The sequence below is a fragment of the Ictalurus furcatus genome, chromosome 2 (genome assembly GCF_023375685.1).
Source record: "Ictalurus furcatus strain D&B chromosome 2, Billie_1.0, whole genome shotgun sequence".
Classification (NCBI taxonomy): Eukaryota; Metazoa; Chordata; class Actinopteri; order Siluriformes; family Ictaluridae; genus Ictalurus; species Ictalurus furcatus.
The window spans coordinates 3,072,982-3,091,146 of NC_071256.1; the positions used below are offsets into that span (position 1 = coordinate 3,072,982).

The following is an 18,165-nucleotide window of genomic DNA, read 5'->3' on the forward strand; positions in this document are numbered from 1 at the left end:
TTTTTTTTTTTTTTTTTTTTTTTTTTAAACTCTCGCACGTGCAGGACTGGGTGGGGTTTGTTTATTTATTTATTTATTTATTTATTTTAACTCTGGCACAGGTGGGTTTTTAATTACTCTCGCGTGGGTGGGGTTTTAATTACTCTCGCGCAGGCAGGACCAGGTGGGTTTTTTTTTTTACTCTCACACGGGTGGGACCGGGTGGGGTTTATTTATTTATTTATTTATTTATTTATTTAACTCTTGTGCGTGCAGGACTGGGTGGGGTTTGTTTATTTATTTATTTTTTAACTCTCGCACAGGTGGGGTTTTAATTACTCTCGCACGGGCAGGACCAGGTGTTTGTTTTTTTTGGTTTTTTTAAATATTCTCACACGGGCAGGACCACATGGAGTTTCTTTTTTTACTCCCGCGTGTTTTATTTATTTATTTATTTATTTATTTATTTACTTACTTACTTATTAACTCTCGCACGGGCGGGACCACGTGGGGTTTTTTACTCTCGCGCGGGCGGGACCGCATGGGGATTTTTTTTACTCTCACGTGGGTGGTTTTTACTCTCATGCGGGCGGGAACAGATGCTTTTTATTCTGATGTTGGCAGTTTTTACCGCCATGTCGGCCGCCAGGGCGTTTTTTTTTGTACTCGCATGCAGAAGTGAGTGGGCAGTCTTTGTGCCGTGTTTGACTAGAAATCGTAACTTCTGAACTCCGACTAAGAAAAAACAAAGCAACCGACCCCTTAACTTTTTTTTTTTTTTTTGGAGAATTCCTACTCAGAAAAAATCAACCTCAAACTCCGAGTTCAGCACGTGATCTTAAATCAACACGTCAGCTCACAGCATCAACAGTAAACCAAGTGGCACTTCTTTTTACCTTATACTGTATTAACAAATACGTGCTTGTTAAATCTGTAACACCGACTCTACGAGTCACTGTTCGGGGGAAGAAAACATGCATCGCACATCACAGATAAACGTTTTTTCCCACTTCACAGCTCGAAATCTCCAACTTCCCACTTCCGAGTTAATATTAATCTCATGCCTTGCGTAAGTGGATGGTTTTTAGTCCGTGTTTGGACGGCGATTATGAATCTTAAGGACAAACACTATGAAATGAATGTGCTGCTGGAGCGCAGAGTTTCATGTTCACACAATCTTATTAAAGCAAAGCAATGACGAATGACTCTCTCACCACATCTGTAATTCTGTTAATGAAAATGTCTTTTGTTCTCTCTTTTTTTTATTCATGTGCTGCTGCGATCCTCATTTCTGCATCTGTGCCATTACAGGTGAGTCTCTCTCTCTCTCTCTCTCTCTCTCTCTCTCATTAACACCATTCTTACATTCTCATACCACTCGCTCACACAAAGAGGAGTGAATTCTCTTTGTCTGTAATTGTATCGGTGTTGTTGGAATTTATTCGTGTCTTTCACGTTGGAATTTAACTCCAGTGACCTAAAATATCCCGTCACTGGCAGAATCACCTCGACGCAAATAATCACATCTGTGACCTTTGACCCTCTTCTGGCTGGCTATCTCAGCCGGAATATCACAACAGTTTAAAATATTACTATATTCACACACACACACACACACACACACGCTCGAAGGGAATGAGTATGGAGTTGTGTGTGTGTGTGTGTGTGTGTGTGTGTGTGCTATTGATTCCTCATTTCCTTGAACTTTAAATGACCCTGCAGTGTGGGTTTGTGCATGTGTGCATTTATGAATCTCTGCGTAGGAGTCTTTTGTTTTCTATCTTTTTTGTCTTTTCGGTGTGTGTGTGTGTGTGTGTGTGTGTGTGTGTTTGTATCAGTCTGATTCTGACCGCAGGCTGAACCCATTACACTAATACGGAGTTGATTCTGCAGCTTCATTGCAAAAACTGAACACATGTCCTCTCAGTCAGTTTGCCCCCACAGTGCCCTGACACCCACACACCCCAGTGCATTATGGGATTGGTCCCTAATGCCCTGTTCTGTATCACAACTTTCCATCCAAGTGTTTCACAAATGTTAAGTGTTCTTTTTTTTTTCTTTTAAACTTGACAAAAGAAAGTATGACTCATCAGTGTGCTTCACTCACCTATTGTTGGATGGGCGACATGTGACATCATCACGAAGAGACGAACACGTCGTGTTCGTTTTACGGTTTCTTCCCACCTCCAAAAGATGTGCCAGGTGTGACCTGTCAATCACTGTGGAATAGTTGTGACCTGTCCCTGGTTTGTCCCAGTGAAGGAGGCGTGGCCTGTGCACCTGTTAAGTTTTGTATACGAGGCTTGTACCTGTCGAGCGATCTGTGCTTCTGTCTGTTCCACAAAAGAGGCCTGGCCTCAATAGGCATCGTTGCCAAGTAGGTGTGGCCTCGGTGATGTTTAAGTTGAATGAAGGAGGTGTGGTCTTTTGAAGCTATTTATAATGAATGTCTGTCCAGCACAGTGTAAAAGGAAAGGCCTCTGTGTGAATCAGGAGGCGTGGCTTCTGTGCCCGCCCTTTACAGGGAAAATGGTGTTGCCTCCGCACTTGTCAGTCCCACTGAAGGAGGCGTGGCCTCTTTGCCTTGTCAATCTCCGGGAAGGAGGTGTGGCCTTTGTGCTTGTCAATCACTATGAAGGAGGTGTGGCCTGTGTACCTGTCAGTCTCAGTGAAGGAGGTGTGGTTTGTGTGCATGTTAATTACTGTGAAGGAGGTGTGGCCTGTGTGCCTGTCAGTCTCAGTGAAGGAGGCGTGGTTTGTGTGCATGTTAATTACTGTGAAGGAGGTGTGGCCTGTGTACCTGTCAGTCTCAGTGAAGGAGGCGTGGTTTGTGTGCATGTTAATTACTGTGAAGGAGGTGTGGCCTGTGTGCCCATCAGTCTCAGTGAAGGAGGTGTGGCCTTTGTGTCTTCCAGTCCTCTGTAGGTATCAGTACCTTATTTTTTTCTTTAAAATTGTACATGTCCTCAGTTTAAACATTTGATATGTTTTCTATGTTCTACTGTAAAGAACATGAGTGTATGAGATGTGCAAATGTATTGCTTTCTGTTTGTATTTACATTTTACACAGCGTCCCGACTTTTTTGGCATCAGGGTTGTATCTGGAGAGTAGTGTAAGTGTATGCATGTAGTGTGTGTGTGTGTGTGTGTGTGAGAGAGAGAGATTGAAATGGTGTGGTGTAATCTCAGTGTTGCTGAGTGATGGGAGTGGAGGATCATCTGGAGTGCCATTCACTCCTCTGCCTGCTCTTCACCCAGACCTCTCTCTGCATGTTTTCATTCATCTCTTCTCCCTCACTCTCTTGTTCACCTTCTGTGTCTCTCTACCCACTTCCTGTCTCTCTCTCTCTCTCATCCTCCTGTCTCTCTGGCCCTTCATCTGTCTCTCTACTCTTCGTCTCCTCTTTCTTTCTTTCATACAATTGTGCAAATTCTTAAAACTTAATAATCAAGGCAGTGATGGCTATCAACTAGATTCCAGTAGAATGTTGTGTGTGTGTGTGTGTGTGTGTGTGTGTTACAGGAGGAAAGGGCTCCGTGTGTGGGACTGTGTGTTGATCGAGACAAACCGTGTGTAAATCCATTAAGAAGGTTTAAGACAAAGCAAGCCGTGTGTGTGTGTGTGTGTGTGACCTCATTGACCAGAAGGTATTCTACAGACACTGGGCTTTTACAAGCGTGATCAATGATCAATGAGTGTGTAGTGAAGGAGGTGTGGAGATGATGGATTTGCCAGTGTGTGTGTGTGTGTGTGTGTTTAAAATCTTCTATTAGCTGCAGTGTTAAACACCACACACCTACATTTCTCTCTCTCTCTCTCTGTGTGTGTATATATATATATATATATATATAGGAGTAATACAAGTAAGAACATCTATTACGTGGTGCTCACAGCAGGATATGTTCAAGTGTGTAAACTCAGCAAACCTAGTAATCATCAATATTCCAAGCGAGGGTTTAGAGAACATGCTTTATACGGGGATAATCTATGATCCGAAATGAAAAGCGTCACAAACCAGAATGAACAGGAAAAAGGAAACGACCGACCGGAACGTAAAAGATATATGTGTGTGTATATATATATATATATATATATATATATATATATATATATATATATATATATATATATATATATATATATATATATATAAAAAGAAGACTTCACAAATAGACAGACGCAGCAGGGGATATAGAGTCAAACGTAATGACAAACTAAACAACACAGAACAGGTGAACACAATCAGGTAACACCAATGACACCGACAGTCCTGAAAGCTGGAATTTTCCCAGCACACTTGCACTTTGGTGTAGAAACACTCTCAGCTCGTTCCTTATATACACACACACACACACACACACACAGTCCCCTCCAAAATATTGGAACGGCGAGGCCAATTCATTTGTTTTTGCTGTAGACTGAAGACATTTGGGTCTGAGATCGAAAGATGGATACGAGACGAGACGTTTATTTCCTGGTATTTACATCTAGACGTGTTAAACGACATACGACATAGCACATTTTGTATCAGACCACCCAATTCTTCGGTGAGCAAAAATACTGGAACATGTGCAATTTGCAAAGCAATCCAGAAATGTGCCAGGAAAGTTCTAGAATCAAGTTTAACCTCTACTGAAGTGACGGAAAGGCCAAAGAAAGGATCTTCTCATGATCCGGAACTTCCAAGCTCAGATGTGAAACATGGTGGAGGTAGTGTCATAGCTCGGGCTTTGCATGGCGGCTTCTGGAACATTCTCACTCATGTTTATTGATGATGGAACTCATGATGGTTGCAGCTAGGACATGTTTTTGTAGCGTTTTTAGCTACACATTTATGTCTTAACAAAAAAAAAAACATTCAGGTTAATTTTAGAGCTCGGTTTTCAAACGGAGGTACAAACGGAATTGTTCTCACTTTCATCATGGCACGAACACACAAGCTATAAATTACCAGGTTTTTAATACCAGGCCGGAGTTAGCATTTATAGAACAAAATCACTCTCATTCATCAGGCTTCCTCACTCTTTTCTCTCTCTTTTCATTTATTTATTTATTTATTTCGTACTGCGAGACCGCCGAAGGTTTCTATGCGTCATGTTCACGCGGCACAAACGAATCAAAGGAATCGCAATTCGGCTCACGCGACTGTGTCACGAAAGATCGATCTGGATAATACACCAGTTACGGAACAGATAAACATCGGGGCGGCGCTTTATCATTGGCTGGCTTTATTTAAATCAGGATGTGGCGGCGTGAAATGAGAAAACAGTCCATTTCTCATCGCGTTGAAATGCGTACACTCGCGACTTGTTCATGGGAACAAAGCTGTTTTAGATGTAAATGATCTATTAAATTAAACAGTCAGTTCAATTCTGTCTTCTGTTTGCTCTCTGTGTGTGTGTGTGTGTGTGTTTTAGAGCAAGTATAATGCCATGTTCAGTGAGGTCATTCAGGCACTAAGTCATTTCAAAGATACGGTAGATCGTGTAGAATAATTCTCCCTGCTCCACAATTACAGAAGCACCTACCCATGACTGAGAGTGTGTATATGTGTGACTGTGTGTGTGTGTGTGAGACTCGGGGAGCAATTACACTGAGCAATTGTTTCCAGCGACTTGCCAAAAAACCGCCAAAAGGATTGTGGCAGCATTTATTTGAAATGACAAACACTTAATTCAATTAAATTACTCTGTAATGCATTTCAGTCAGGCAGAGAACGTATACATGTATATATATAAATAACGGCACGGAAATTTTTCAGCTAGAACGTTTTTGTTTTTTTTTGTCTGATGATTTGGCGTTCGTCCGTGTCGTGCTATGTGAAGACATTTTTTCCGGGTTTGATATTTCATTCAAAAGGTTAGCAGGATTACTCAATGATAACAGCATTATTTCAGACATGATCTGAGGCCTATTTGGCAGGAAGACAGGAGAGGAACGCAGAGGAAATGTCATGCGTCTGTCTGGCGGAGCTACAGATATTCTTCAGGTGATTTATCTGGTCTGTGTGAACTCGTACCGTCTATGCAGATCTGAGTCTTACATACTTTTCCCTTTATTTGAGCCAGTGAGGTGTTTTATCTCGGCTCGTTTCCTCGATGTTCGTTATGGCCGTGGCTCTCTTCTTCAATCCGACGTCGAAAAGATTCGTTTAAAGAAGCCAGTGGTTCGATATAACAAAGTGTGATATGATGAGGTCGTGCTTGCTTTACTGAGCCACACCTTCATTGAGATTCATATGTGCAGAGGCCACACCTCCTTCACTGAGATTCATATGTACAGAGGCCACACCTCCTTCACTGAGATTCATATGTACAGAGGCCACACCTCCTTCACTGAGACTCATATGTACAGAGGCCACACCTCCTTCACTGAGATGCACATGTACAGAGGCCACACCTCCTTCACTGAGACTCATATGTACAGAGGCCACACCTCCTTCACTGAGATTCATATGTACAGAGGCCACACCTCCTTCACTGAGATTCATATGTACAGAGGCCACACCTCCTTCACTGAGATTCATATGTACAGAGGCCACACCTCCTTCACTGAGATTCATATGTACAGAGGCCACACCTCCTTCACTGAGATTCATATGTACAGAGGCCACACCTCCTTCACTGAGACTCATATGTACAGAGGCCACACCTCCTTCACTGAGACTCATATGTACAGAGGCCACACCTCCTTCACTATGCACATGTACAGAGGCCACACCTCCTTCACTGAGATGCACATGTACATAGGCCACACCTCCTTCACTGAGATTCATATGTACAGAGGCCACACCTTCTTCAGAGACTCATATGTACAGAGGCCACACCTCCTTCACTAAGATTCATATGTACAGAGACCACACCTCCTTCACTGAGACTCATATGTACAGAGGCCACACCTCCTTCACTGAGATTCATATGTACAGAGACCACACCTCCTTCACTGAGACTCATATGTACAGAGGCCACACCTCCTTCACTGAGACTCATATGTACAGAGGCCACACCTCCTTCACTGAGATTCATATGTACAGAGGCCACACCTCCTTCACTGAGATTCATATGTACAGAGGCCACACCTCCTTCGCTGAGATGGATAGGTACAGAGACCAGGCTGGAAACAGTAACTCCACTTATGACACCATCCTGTTGTTGATTATTGTCCTATCACAGGACTCCCTCGATGTGTTTGATCCTTTACAAATTCCTAAAATAGTTGGCATTAATACGTGTATAATCGTAAGTATCTTGGACGAAATACTGTAGCATCTTTCTCCATTCTGAACTAATTTATTATTTATTCCTTCATTTATTTGAAGTTTTGACGTTTGCTATTTTTAAATGTTTATCTGTTTGGTCTGTCGAGACTCCTAAACCAATCTGCACCCACATCACTGTGTATTCGGTGCATTCAGTATAATTCGTAGGCTGTCTGCTTCTCCAAACCCGGGAGGGCCTCAGATATTTCTCTGAACAACAGAAACCCATTTGCAACCTTTTAAAAGCAACTCCAGCAGGACCGCCGAAGCCCTTGTGCGTCCTCGGAGCATTCGCAGCGATGCCGACACACATGTCTGCTATAAAGCCTGCATTCGCCAACCTGCTTGTTCTGAGATGAGGCAATATCTTCGTTTTTTTTCCTTGGTGCTATGGACATATTTTTCTGTGCTTTAGATGTGGAAGAAAGGAATCAGAGGTTTTTGTGCATCGAGAACCAGAGTTTCTGATAGGAGATTATGTAGATCTTGATGGAGATTTGTGTGTGTGTGTGTGTGTGTGTGCGAGAGAGAATCAGGTCAGCTTGTCAGGTTCGAATTCAGATTCTGTATTCCGTTCTTTAATGCAATTAATGTAGCTTATCACTTGGTTGCATAATGATAACGCACACAAACCTACATAAACATTTATAAAGGCTGCTTTCATCCGTTTTCTTTCCACATCGTCACAACACTCGGATCAGATCAGGGTACTACATTTTCTCATGGATTCCTGGCTACACATGGCTGCAGCATCACTGAGCAGAAATAGTCACTTTTAATAAACCTGGACCAGGCCTGAAATGAGCATCAATACCCCCTACCTCTTACCACCCCCCACCCCCAAGTCCATTTGCATCGAGTTCTTGCGGAAGTGTTGAATTTTCTCGGACCAAATTGAAATTGATGATGGTAATTATCCTAATGGCAGCAGGTTACAACTTTAAGGTGTGTTAGCGTGACCATTAACCCGACAGCTTCCTAATGAGATGCTCAATAACTCAATATTAAAGTGGAAGGGATGTCTGGATGCATTCAGACTGTTTATTCCTGCCTGGCTGGATGACCTTCTACCTAATAACTCTAGGCAAAAAAAATAAATGAATAAAAAGATAACCGTAAAAAGGCGTAGTTATATAATTTTGGCCCAGATTTCTCTTCAGATCAGATTTATTAGTATCAGTAATGCACTTGAAATCTAAACTGGTGTAACTCTTGTGATTAAGGTTGAGGTTGTTTGGCGGAAAATCGAGAGATTTTGGCCCACTTGTTTGACTTGACCGTATACATCCACAGTTAAAGTGTTCAAGTGGGACGTCACGGCACGTGTTGGTACATTGCAACGTTACCACAAATGATGCAAGTTTCCTCATATTTGCTCAACAAGACTAACACTTTGTCCTCCATGTTTGTTTTTCTTGCTTGAGCCCAAATTTGTGACCCGATTGGTCAAGCGACAAAACAAACAAACACTTGCTGTCACATCTGGATCTGAAAACAAAAAAAAAAAACAAAAAGAAACCCACAGCTTGTTATGTTACTGAGAAACTGCACCTTTTTTCCGTTTCGTAAAAATTCAAGTTCCAGCTTTATCTCTGACTGACACTGGAGACTCCTTCCTGAACATCTTTTTACAGATATGTAAAAAAAAAAAAAAAAAAATTTTAAAATCCCTCCATTCATTTTCTGTGCCACTTATCCTTGGGACACGAGGCAGGGGAAACCCTGGATGGGGCACCAGCCCATCATAACGCACAACCACACACCCATTCACCCACTACGGACCATTTGGAAATACCAATCAGCCTACAATGCATGTCTTTGGACTGACGGAGGAAACCGGAGCACCCAGAGGAAACTCCGAAAGCACGGGCAGAACATGCAATCTCCAGATGCATACAGCAGGTGGAGACGGGATGTGAACCCCCAACCCCGGATGTGTGAGGCAAATATACTAACCACTAAGCGACCGTGCCTCACCATCTCTAAAAAATCTTTAATTTACTAGGCTTAGATTATGAAGAAGGTCTGCCATGGCATCAAGTCCTTGTGTAAGTCGTTACTACCGCTACTGTTACTACGCTTTTATCAGCACCTTTTGACCAATTAGACAGCGGACAGCTGTGACGTAACATGTTTTCGCTTGGACTGTTACCTTCACGCTCGTTTCTCTCCATTTTGGTTCGACGTCCAGCTAGTTCGTTATCGGTTTGTGTTTAATTGTGTGAACCGAGGTTAGCACCTGTGCCTGCTTCATCATAGCCTTCACAACCGAACCCTGAACATCGCTCTCGCTGTACTCCGACGTGGGAGTGAAGCAGCGGTGAGTTAGAGGTGAGAAGACAGCAGGGGTTTAATTTAGCTTTGCCGTGCAGGTGATGCTCACTTGAAGGTGGAGTGGGGGGGGGGGTTGAGTGTCGAGATGTGCAACATGGTGTCATTTTTGGCGTTGGGGGGGGGATGATGGATGATGTGGTGTACCTTGATTTAGCACCAGACCATCGCTGTTGCTTTGTCGCCGTTTTTATTTCTTCCGCTGCTGTGATATTTCCGATGCTTAAAGTTCACTCCGTTCCGAGTGCTTTGAAACTCATCAAACTGGGTTTGAGCTTCGGGCTTAGAGTGCGAAATACGGCTTGGGCTCGGCTCTTTGGGGGATATCAGACGGTGCTGAAGTAGTTTTCTGAAGCGGGTTTGATTAAGAAGCAGGATCGGATGGAATCCGTACTGGTTGCTTTAATTAGAAGACCATCATTAGAGAAGAGCTATGTTAATTATGTCTGAATTATGCTAGTCTGTCAAGTTATTCTCCACACTTAATAAAAATAAGATCATTTTGTGACAAGACTCTAAAGACAGCTTTTAATCAAGTTTTTCATTGAACAGAGATGCCTCTACGTCCAAAATCAGTTGCGTCCTGCAATGCGACAGTTCTAAACTGCATACGTTTCGTACAAAAAAATGATATTTTGTATCGTTTTCATAATCGACATTAAATATTTTTGGGCTTGTTTTTTTTTTTTTTACTCATATGGATAGTCCATTTACTTATTAAAATAAGCGATATTTAGAAACAACGAGTCATGTACGGTAATGAGAGGCAAGACGCTAAGGATTTTTAAATCCAAGAATCGTAACCGATATCCGTAGTGAAAAAATTAGGCAACGTTAGCAAAGGATAATCCAAGATCAAACGATGAAAAACACAAGCGAGGCCTCAAAACCAGGATGTGCTGTACATGGAACTAGAAAACGACATGGTTTAACCCTTCATGTTTCTTCAGTTTTTGATAGGCGATAATAACAGGGGGAAAAAAAAGAGGGCTTTAACTATGTCACATGACCAAAATCAAAACAAATGGTCCCGAATCCCTTCAGAGCACATCCGGCGTTTTCTTTCTTTTCGTTCATTCTCGTCTACACCTCCTGCCTCATCACTGGGCTGTTTTTTTGAGTGTACACACCTGTTCTCGCTTTAGTTCTTGATTCCCTCTTGTGCCTTGGGAAAGTCTCGTTAATTATTGTGCCTTTTCTACTTTCCCGATTTTGATCCCGCTCATCTTTTATCCTTATTCGACATCGCCTACCCGTTTACGATATACGGAAAGCCCTATTAAAACCAACTACAGTGCTCCTCCTAATAATTCACGACTTGGCCATTCATCACAAAGACGGCAGGTTTGACCAGGATCAACCCCTACACATCGGACGGAATACAAAGGCCATGGTAGAGAGTTCGCTGTGTGTTGACCTGAATACTGTATGAAGTGATGAATAATAGATAGGTCAATGTAGTCATTTAGAGGAGCAGAACAGGGCAAGCTCCGGCAAAGGAAGAGATCGATTCGTCTCCTTCATACGATTCTAACCGGCTCTCTCTGACAGGAGCTGGGAAGCAAGGTGTCATGCCTCCTTTCAAATCTCTTCTTCAGCTCATTCCAATCATTTTCGCTCGATGACAGGGTGAGAGCTAATCGATACTCTTCAAACCGGATACAGGATAAATATTCAGCAGCACGGCAGAACATTAAACATTAATTAGCAGACGGTGAACGCGAGAGAAAGAGAGGCCTCAGGTTGAACTCCGCAAGGTAGAGACATGAAAGTTTGCCGGGTTTTTGGCTCAGGTGTGTTCTCTCGCTGGACTCTTTGAAGTCTTTTCAGGTTTTTTTTTTTTTCTTTTTTCAGAGTAAAAAAAAAAAGAAAAAGACTACGGTCAATACGGTTACCCCAAGATCTATTCTAGTAAGATAAATTAAAAACGTGCCCATATGTTATTAGCATCAGGTTGAAATGGAGTGCGAATAAAAAAGTGGCTGTGTTAAAAAAAAAAATTTTAAAAAAATTTAAAAAAAAAAAAAAAAGGGTTCAGCTTAGATATAATGCCGTGCAAAATTATCGGCACCTTTAAAAACAATATCGCATGCAATTGGTGATCGGTTAAAACTTGACCTTTTCTCTGAACAACACTGCTTTCAAAATAACCAGCTAATCCTGGTGCTGTTGAATGCTTCATTCTGATTGGTCAGAAGGATTAACGATGAACTTTCTACAACTATTAACACGGTACACTTCATTATCTTCATTACAAGTGTTTTATTCTTCTTACAGCACAGCAATTTACCAATGATTCTCTTTTTTTTTTTTTATTAAAGAACAACACTTTTTTTTTATCCGTTTATAGCTACATTTAACGTTGGGGAGTAGCCACAAAACGAGTTCGTTCCTGTTATGACAAAATTTTATAAACATACCTTAAGCAGTTGTTCCCTCACCAGCTTGTCTTTATTTATTTATTTATTTTTTACATCAATAAGACGTCACATTACAGAGAAACCACGAAGTGTAAACTCCACTGTCGTAAAGACTTCCTTGAAGCTCTGACACTGGAGACTCCTTCCAAAAATAAACATCTCCTTACAGAACAATTACGCACATTTTTAAATGTGAATAGAAATGTTTATGTGAATGAGCTGTTACTATAGAAACGGTAAGGTATTAGAGCAAGCGTATTCATTTTTTTTTTTAAAAATGTAAAAAATTAAATCAACACTCTCTGACCAATCACAATCCAGAATTCAACAGCGCTGTGGTATAAAGACCAATACTCAATGCCAAGTTCAAATATCATATAGAACAATTCGGAATAATACACTGGAAGGTACTTAAGCGCCGATCTTTTATTTATGAAGACAAAACATTCCTTATAAGTGTGTTATTCAGTGTAACAAAGAGGATTACCGGGTGAACAAATCTTCTGCTGAATGGCGTAATAGCGGGAACAGATGTAGCTCACTTCACAGTGTCATTTAGAAAAAGCAATCTAATCCGAAATGCTCCTCAAAAAGAGAGCGCCCTTTTTTTCCCCCCATCCGCTTCAGGCAGTCGATTCGAGTCCGTTCGGAGACGTGCGGATGGTGGCGAACATCTCATTTTTTGTAATTATACACAAAGCGAACCGACAGAAGTGTGTAAAAGAGTCAGAATTAACAAACGCGCTCCGAGCCGAATACCTCGGCTGCCGAGAACACAAACAAATGCATCATCCGGAGCCGTTCAGTTTAGCCAGTGGAGAGAAAACAGAAATAAATACGGTGTCAGGTTAGTTTGCACATCTCTAAGGCATGCATCATTCACACGAACAGCTTCTCTATCTAATGACTGCAGTCAGTGATGCCATTGTAGCCTGGTGATTTGATTTATATCGAGTTATACAAGGAATGGATTAGTGGCTTATAAAAAATGCATGATGTGCTGCCTTGCGAATGCTGAATTTGTCAGAGCTCTTTAAATTCCTTTACCATGTGCCCAACGAGGCAATGAACGGGGGGGAGAAAAACCCAATTTTCCCCACTTCCTCTTCAGTCCACACGCCGTGAACCAGAAAGCTGATAATAGCTACAGCTGCACTTTGTATTCTTCTAGTAATAGTATATACTTGTGTTCTTACAGATGTTTCAAGCCAGTAATGTACTGTAGCTTGAGCAAGCAGTGAGACATCGCAACTTGCTAGTCACGTGAAAGGTTGTTGGGTGCAGCGTGAACGTGAGGTCCTGGAAGAACAATCTCCAAACGGGTCAGGTTTAAAACACCCTGAATTCACCAGGTAAACTTGAGTTAAATCATACACTCAGTCCTGAAGCGATCAGTTGTAAAAATAGAGCAGTGTGGAATTTTGGGTGCACCACAAACACTAGTTGTGTGTAAAGCTCAAACGCATCACCAGCCAATCAGAAGACTGGACATTCTCCTGTAGGATTTTCTGGTAGAGAGTAGAATTCATGTTTTCCTCAATTACTGCCAGTTCCCCAGGCCCTGAAGCAGCAAATCATCCCCACACCATCACACTTCCTCCACCATGCTTGACCGCAGGTATGATGTTCTTTTTGTGGAATTCGGTGTTTGGTTTACGCCAGATGTAACGGGACTCCTGTTCGACTCATCAATCCACAGAACATTCTCCTAAAAGGTTTGAGGATCATCAAGCTGTGTTTTGGCTAAAATTCAGACGAGTCTTAATGTTCTTCTGGGTCAGCAGTGGTTTTCACCTCACCACTCTTCCATGGATGTCATTTTCGCCCAGTGTCTTTCTGATAGTGGAGTCATGAACAGTGACCTTTATTGATCCAAGAGACTCCTGTAGATCCTTTGATGTTGTCCTTGGCTCTTTTGTGACTTGCTGGATGAATCGTCGCTGTGCTCTTGGAGGAATTTTGGAAGGTCGGCCACTTCTGAGAAGTTTCACTACTGTGCCGAGTTTTTCCGTTTGGAGATAACGGCTCTCGCTGTGGTTCTTTGGAGTCCCAGAACCTTTGAAATAGCTTTGTAACCCTTCCCAGACATATTGATGCATTTCAATCACCTTCTTCCACATCATTTCTGGAATTTCTTTCAATTTCGACACAGCGTGTTACTGCGTAAGACCTTTTAACCGACTTCATGCTGTTGAATACGTTCTATTTAAGTGTTGATTTGATTGAACGGGGTTTGCAGTCATCAGACCTGGTTGCGTCTAGTCCAGTTGAACGCCATTATGAATGCATTTTCACAGATTTGGGGAATTAATAACTACGGGGGGCAAATACATTTTCACACAGGCTGAGTTGGTATGGGATAACATTTTTGCTTCAATAAATAACATTATCATTTGAAAACTGTATTTTGTGTTTACTCAGGTCGACTTTGTTTTATCTTAGATTGTGTTTCATTTCTGAACCAATTTACTGCGAGATATACACAAAAACAGAAGAAATCAGTATGGGGGCAAATACTTTTTCACAGCACTGTAAAACCTGTTCCATGCTGTTCTCTTATTGCTGTGTCGTATATTGCCGTTAGTTATGGAATTTCTGTCCAGTTTCTTTTTCTTTTACAGACGTGTGTGCTACTAAGTGGGGCTTTTGCAGTAAATGTCTACAATTAAAACAGTGAAGAACATGTAACTTTCCCCTCATTTAAAGCCTGTCATTTGCCACACGCTGCTAAAAGTTACGCCCTGTATTTTTAACACCACAGGTGCCACTATTTCTGGATGCAGAGCACCTGGTGTGCATCAGTTCAGGCAATATCTTCGAAATCTGCTCAGCATTGCTGCTTTAAGAAGTACTTTAGATACCGGAGCTGCCACGCTTGAAGTATCCATGCCCCCAGGTGATCATGGCTATAGCTCTTGCAGCTGCAGATGATTTTCTCGGCCTGCAGTCCATCACCTGAATATGGGATCACTTTATTCTTGGTTCATGGTAGTACAGCAATAGCAGGCAAAGTTGTCTGCGTAGAACCTGCGAGTGTATTAAATATATCAAATGTGCTTCATGCCACTCAACCAGAATGCATAGAAATGCCAAAACAAGGATAGATTGATGTAATAAGGATGGTGGAACATCTACAAATGCTAAACAACACCCTATACAATTCAGAACATGATTGGAAATCAGGAACTCCAGAGTCGTGAGTTCGACCCTGGCCTCAGGGTTGTGTCATTTCTATGGGATTGCTCTGGGTTCTCTGGTTTCCTCCCACGTCGGTGGATGAACGACTCAAAATTGGTCCACGTGTGCCCATTGTGGCCTGCGATAGACTGGTGTCTTATACAGGGTGTATTCCCACCTCATTCCCAGAGTTCCCAGGATCGGCACCTTGACCCTGACGACGATAGCAAATAACTGAATGAACAAACACGGCAAAATTTCTTAATGGAAAATGAAGATGAAGGGATGGACCCGTGCGTAACCATTGTATTCTTATTACACCATCCATGAGGTCTTGTGCTTTAAAGCACTGCTTGACTCTAATAGCTTTATTCTCAAGCTATTGAAAGATATTAGCTCTTAGCCCACATTTTGAAAGCCGCGTTAACGAGCGTTTTATTCCATTCAGAAACTCCTGGTGCTATTCGTGTAGCTTCAGAAGCAAGGATTTTACAGAGCAGTTTAATTTTTAAGTGTGCTCACATTCAGTCAGTGTGAAGTGATGACCTATAACGGAGGGGGGGACAAAAAAAAAAAAAAAACCACGTCTCTTTTGAGTGGACATGCTAAATAAAATAAAATGAACGACCTTGGCACTCGGTCCAGGTAGAAAGGAGAAAAGATGATGTAGGAGGTTAAAAACAGAATAAGGGAAGGTGTCGATGAGAGAGAGGGCCGACGGGGAACATTATATAAGTGGTGAAGAGAAATAAGTGAGGAGAAAAGCTGTGGGTCCAACATAATGAAGAAATAATTAGATAGCAGACTGAGAGATTTGGGTGAGATTAACGCTTTCTACCATGTCGGTGATGAAAATAATGGATGGAACGGTCAGAGCGAATAAGGATAGGTAATATCTCCATTTTCTTTTGCTATCGTCTCCTCAGCGTTCGCACTCGGATTTGTTCGATCTGGCTCAAGTTGCCTGGACCGTTCTGATATTTAGGATATATAGCGACATACATAATGCATGACGAGCATCTTAGCAGGCTGTAGCCTTCGGTTAGATATTACAGTTCTAATATGTGGTGCATGTTCTCTCATCCTTCCCTTAATCCCCCTTTCATTTTGATTGCTCTAGCCACCCTCTGTCCTGAAATACCATCCGTACCACGCTTAGCGACAAAGAACGCGTACGTCTTTTCTGATCTATTATTAATGGACACCTAGGCCGGGAATTATCACTGTTCGCAGGGAGATAAAAAGTAGTTCCGAGTTTTCAGTAGTAGGCTGAAATATGTTCTCACTATAGGAAAATGGATTGCAGGAGTGTATAGAGTCAGTACGACGCAAAACACTAAAGGTACCGTCCTCTTTCCGTACAGGTACGATCTTCGCCTTTAAATCGTTACACCACACACCGTCGACTTCTCGTTCAATCCGACTGGTCAGGAGGTATTGGTTTGATTTTCTATAACAGCAGCTCTGACAGTAGACCCAGCTGGAATTTTAGAAGATAAGTTTATATTAACGCAATACGGTGTAGTTTCTACAGTAGGAACTCCTTCGTATTGACTTGAACGTGCTTTTATTTAAAAAAGAATAAGCACAATCGTACGTCTTTCTCTAAGGGAAGGTTTATTTAAGATGCATGGAAGGAGTCTCCAGTGTCAGTGCGTTCTCTGCGACAGGAAAGACTTCAGGACGGTGTATGCTTTCCAGTTTTAACATGACAAGCTGTAGTATAAACGATAGCGAGGGAACAATGCGACGCACTCCGACGTATCAAGTTTTACGTTTAAACACGGTGCGGCATTTAAACGGGACGTTTAATAGAGAATGCGAAAATGGCCGATTTGAGAGCGCAACGCAGTATCAGAGCAAATAGGTGCTCAGTGCTCGCCAAACTGAAGTGCTCTCTCGCGCATCGGATTCTCTGCAGTCTCGCGTCACAGCGCTATGCTTGGAAACACCTTCGTGTTCGCAATTCACAGCACCATGCAGTCTCTATTAAACGTTCAATATATACACATTATAAAGGGTTGCTCGTATTGTCGGAAGATCCTGTAGGAGATGCTGCGAGCCTTCTTTGCTTTGGTCTTTGGTCTACTTGCGATATATATCCAGATCGCTTTTCGCACGCATTAGCATTAGCACGACAACGTACACTACAATTACGTCGCACGTTGTAGTATGACGTGGCACCGGATGTTCATATCTGTGTTTTTACAAGTACAATCATGAGTCAACGATCACAGTATTCAACCAACGCCCAATAACTATTGAAGGCCAAACTGAACACGAATATTGGTGTAAGTTAGGTCAGAAATGAGGCAGTGTAGAAAGCTGGCAGCACGTCACTGAGAGTTTCTCAATTTCTGACAACTTTGCTTAATCGTTATTGCCATACTGACCAGAAGGCAAAACTGTTGCTGTTTGTGTGACTTTGTGCGTTCGTGTTGATTCCCCCCCCCCCCCTATATCTTCTTCTGAAAGCTGTCTCTGATCTCTTCTGACATGTGTGTGTGTGTGTGTGTGTGTGTACGTCCTTACAGATTTGATTACCAGGAGCTGCTACACAATTCAACTTTCTGCCTGGTGCCTCGTGGCCGGAGACTCGGGTCTTTCCGTTTTCTCGAAGCCCTGCAGGTAGGTGGCTGAACATCGCCTTTGATGAAAAAAATAAATAAATATATGTTTTTTTTTTTAAATAAAAAAAAAATAAAATACACCCTGAAGGTCCCAGACTCCCACCACACACCCATACTCTGAGACTGGTTTCTATGGCAACAGGTATTGGCCTGGCAGGTTGGCGTCTTGTTGTTACAGAATGCTGATGTTTGGGTTATTGGTATTGACATCCTGTCTTCATTCCACTAAGAAAGTTCCCCATTTTGTAATGAGAAAAGTATTATTTATATTCCCTCTCTCTCTCTCTCGTTCTCTCGAATGTAATCTTACTTTTTCTCTCTCACTTTCTGCACCTTCGAATTCAGAAACTTTGTACATTCTAAACAAAA

The 18,165-nt window shown here is 42.1% G+C and overlaps 1 protein-coding gene across 1 annotated transcript in view; it reads left to right on the top strand.

Moving 5' to 3' along the window:
* Positions 1–18,165, top strand: part of LOC128619295 (exostosin-1) — a 148,779-nt gene that overhangs the window by 102,112 nt on the left and 28,502 nt on the right. Inside the window, exon 2 of the mRNA XM_053643387.1 lies at positions 17,701–17,794. Within this exon, the coding sequence (XP_053499362.1) occupies positions 17,701–17,794 (94 nt within the window). The remainder of the gene's footprint in view (positions 1–17,700; positions 17,795–18,165) is intronic.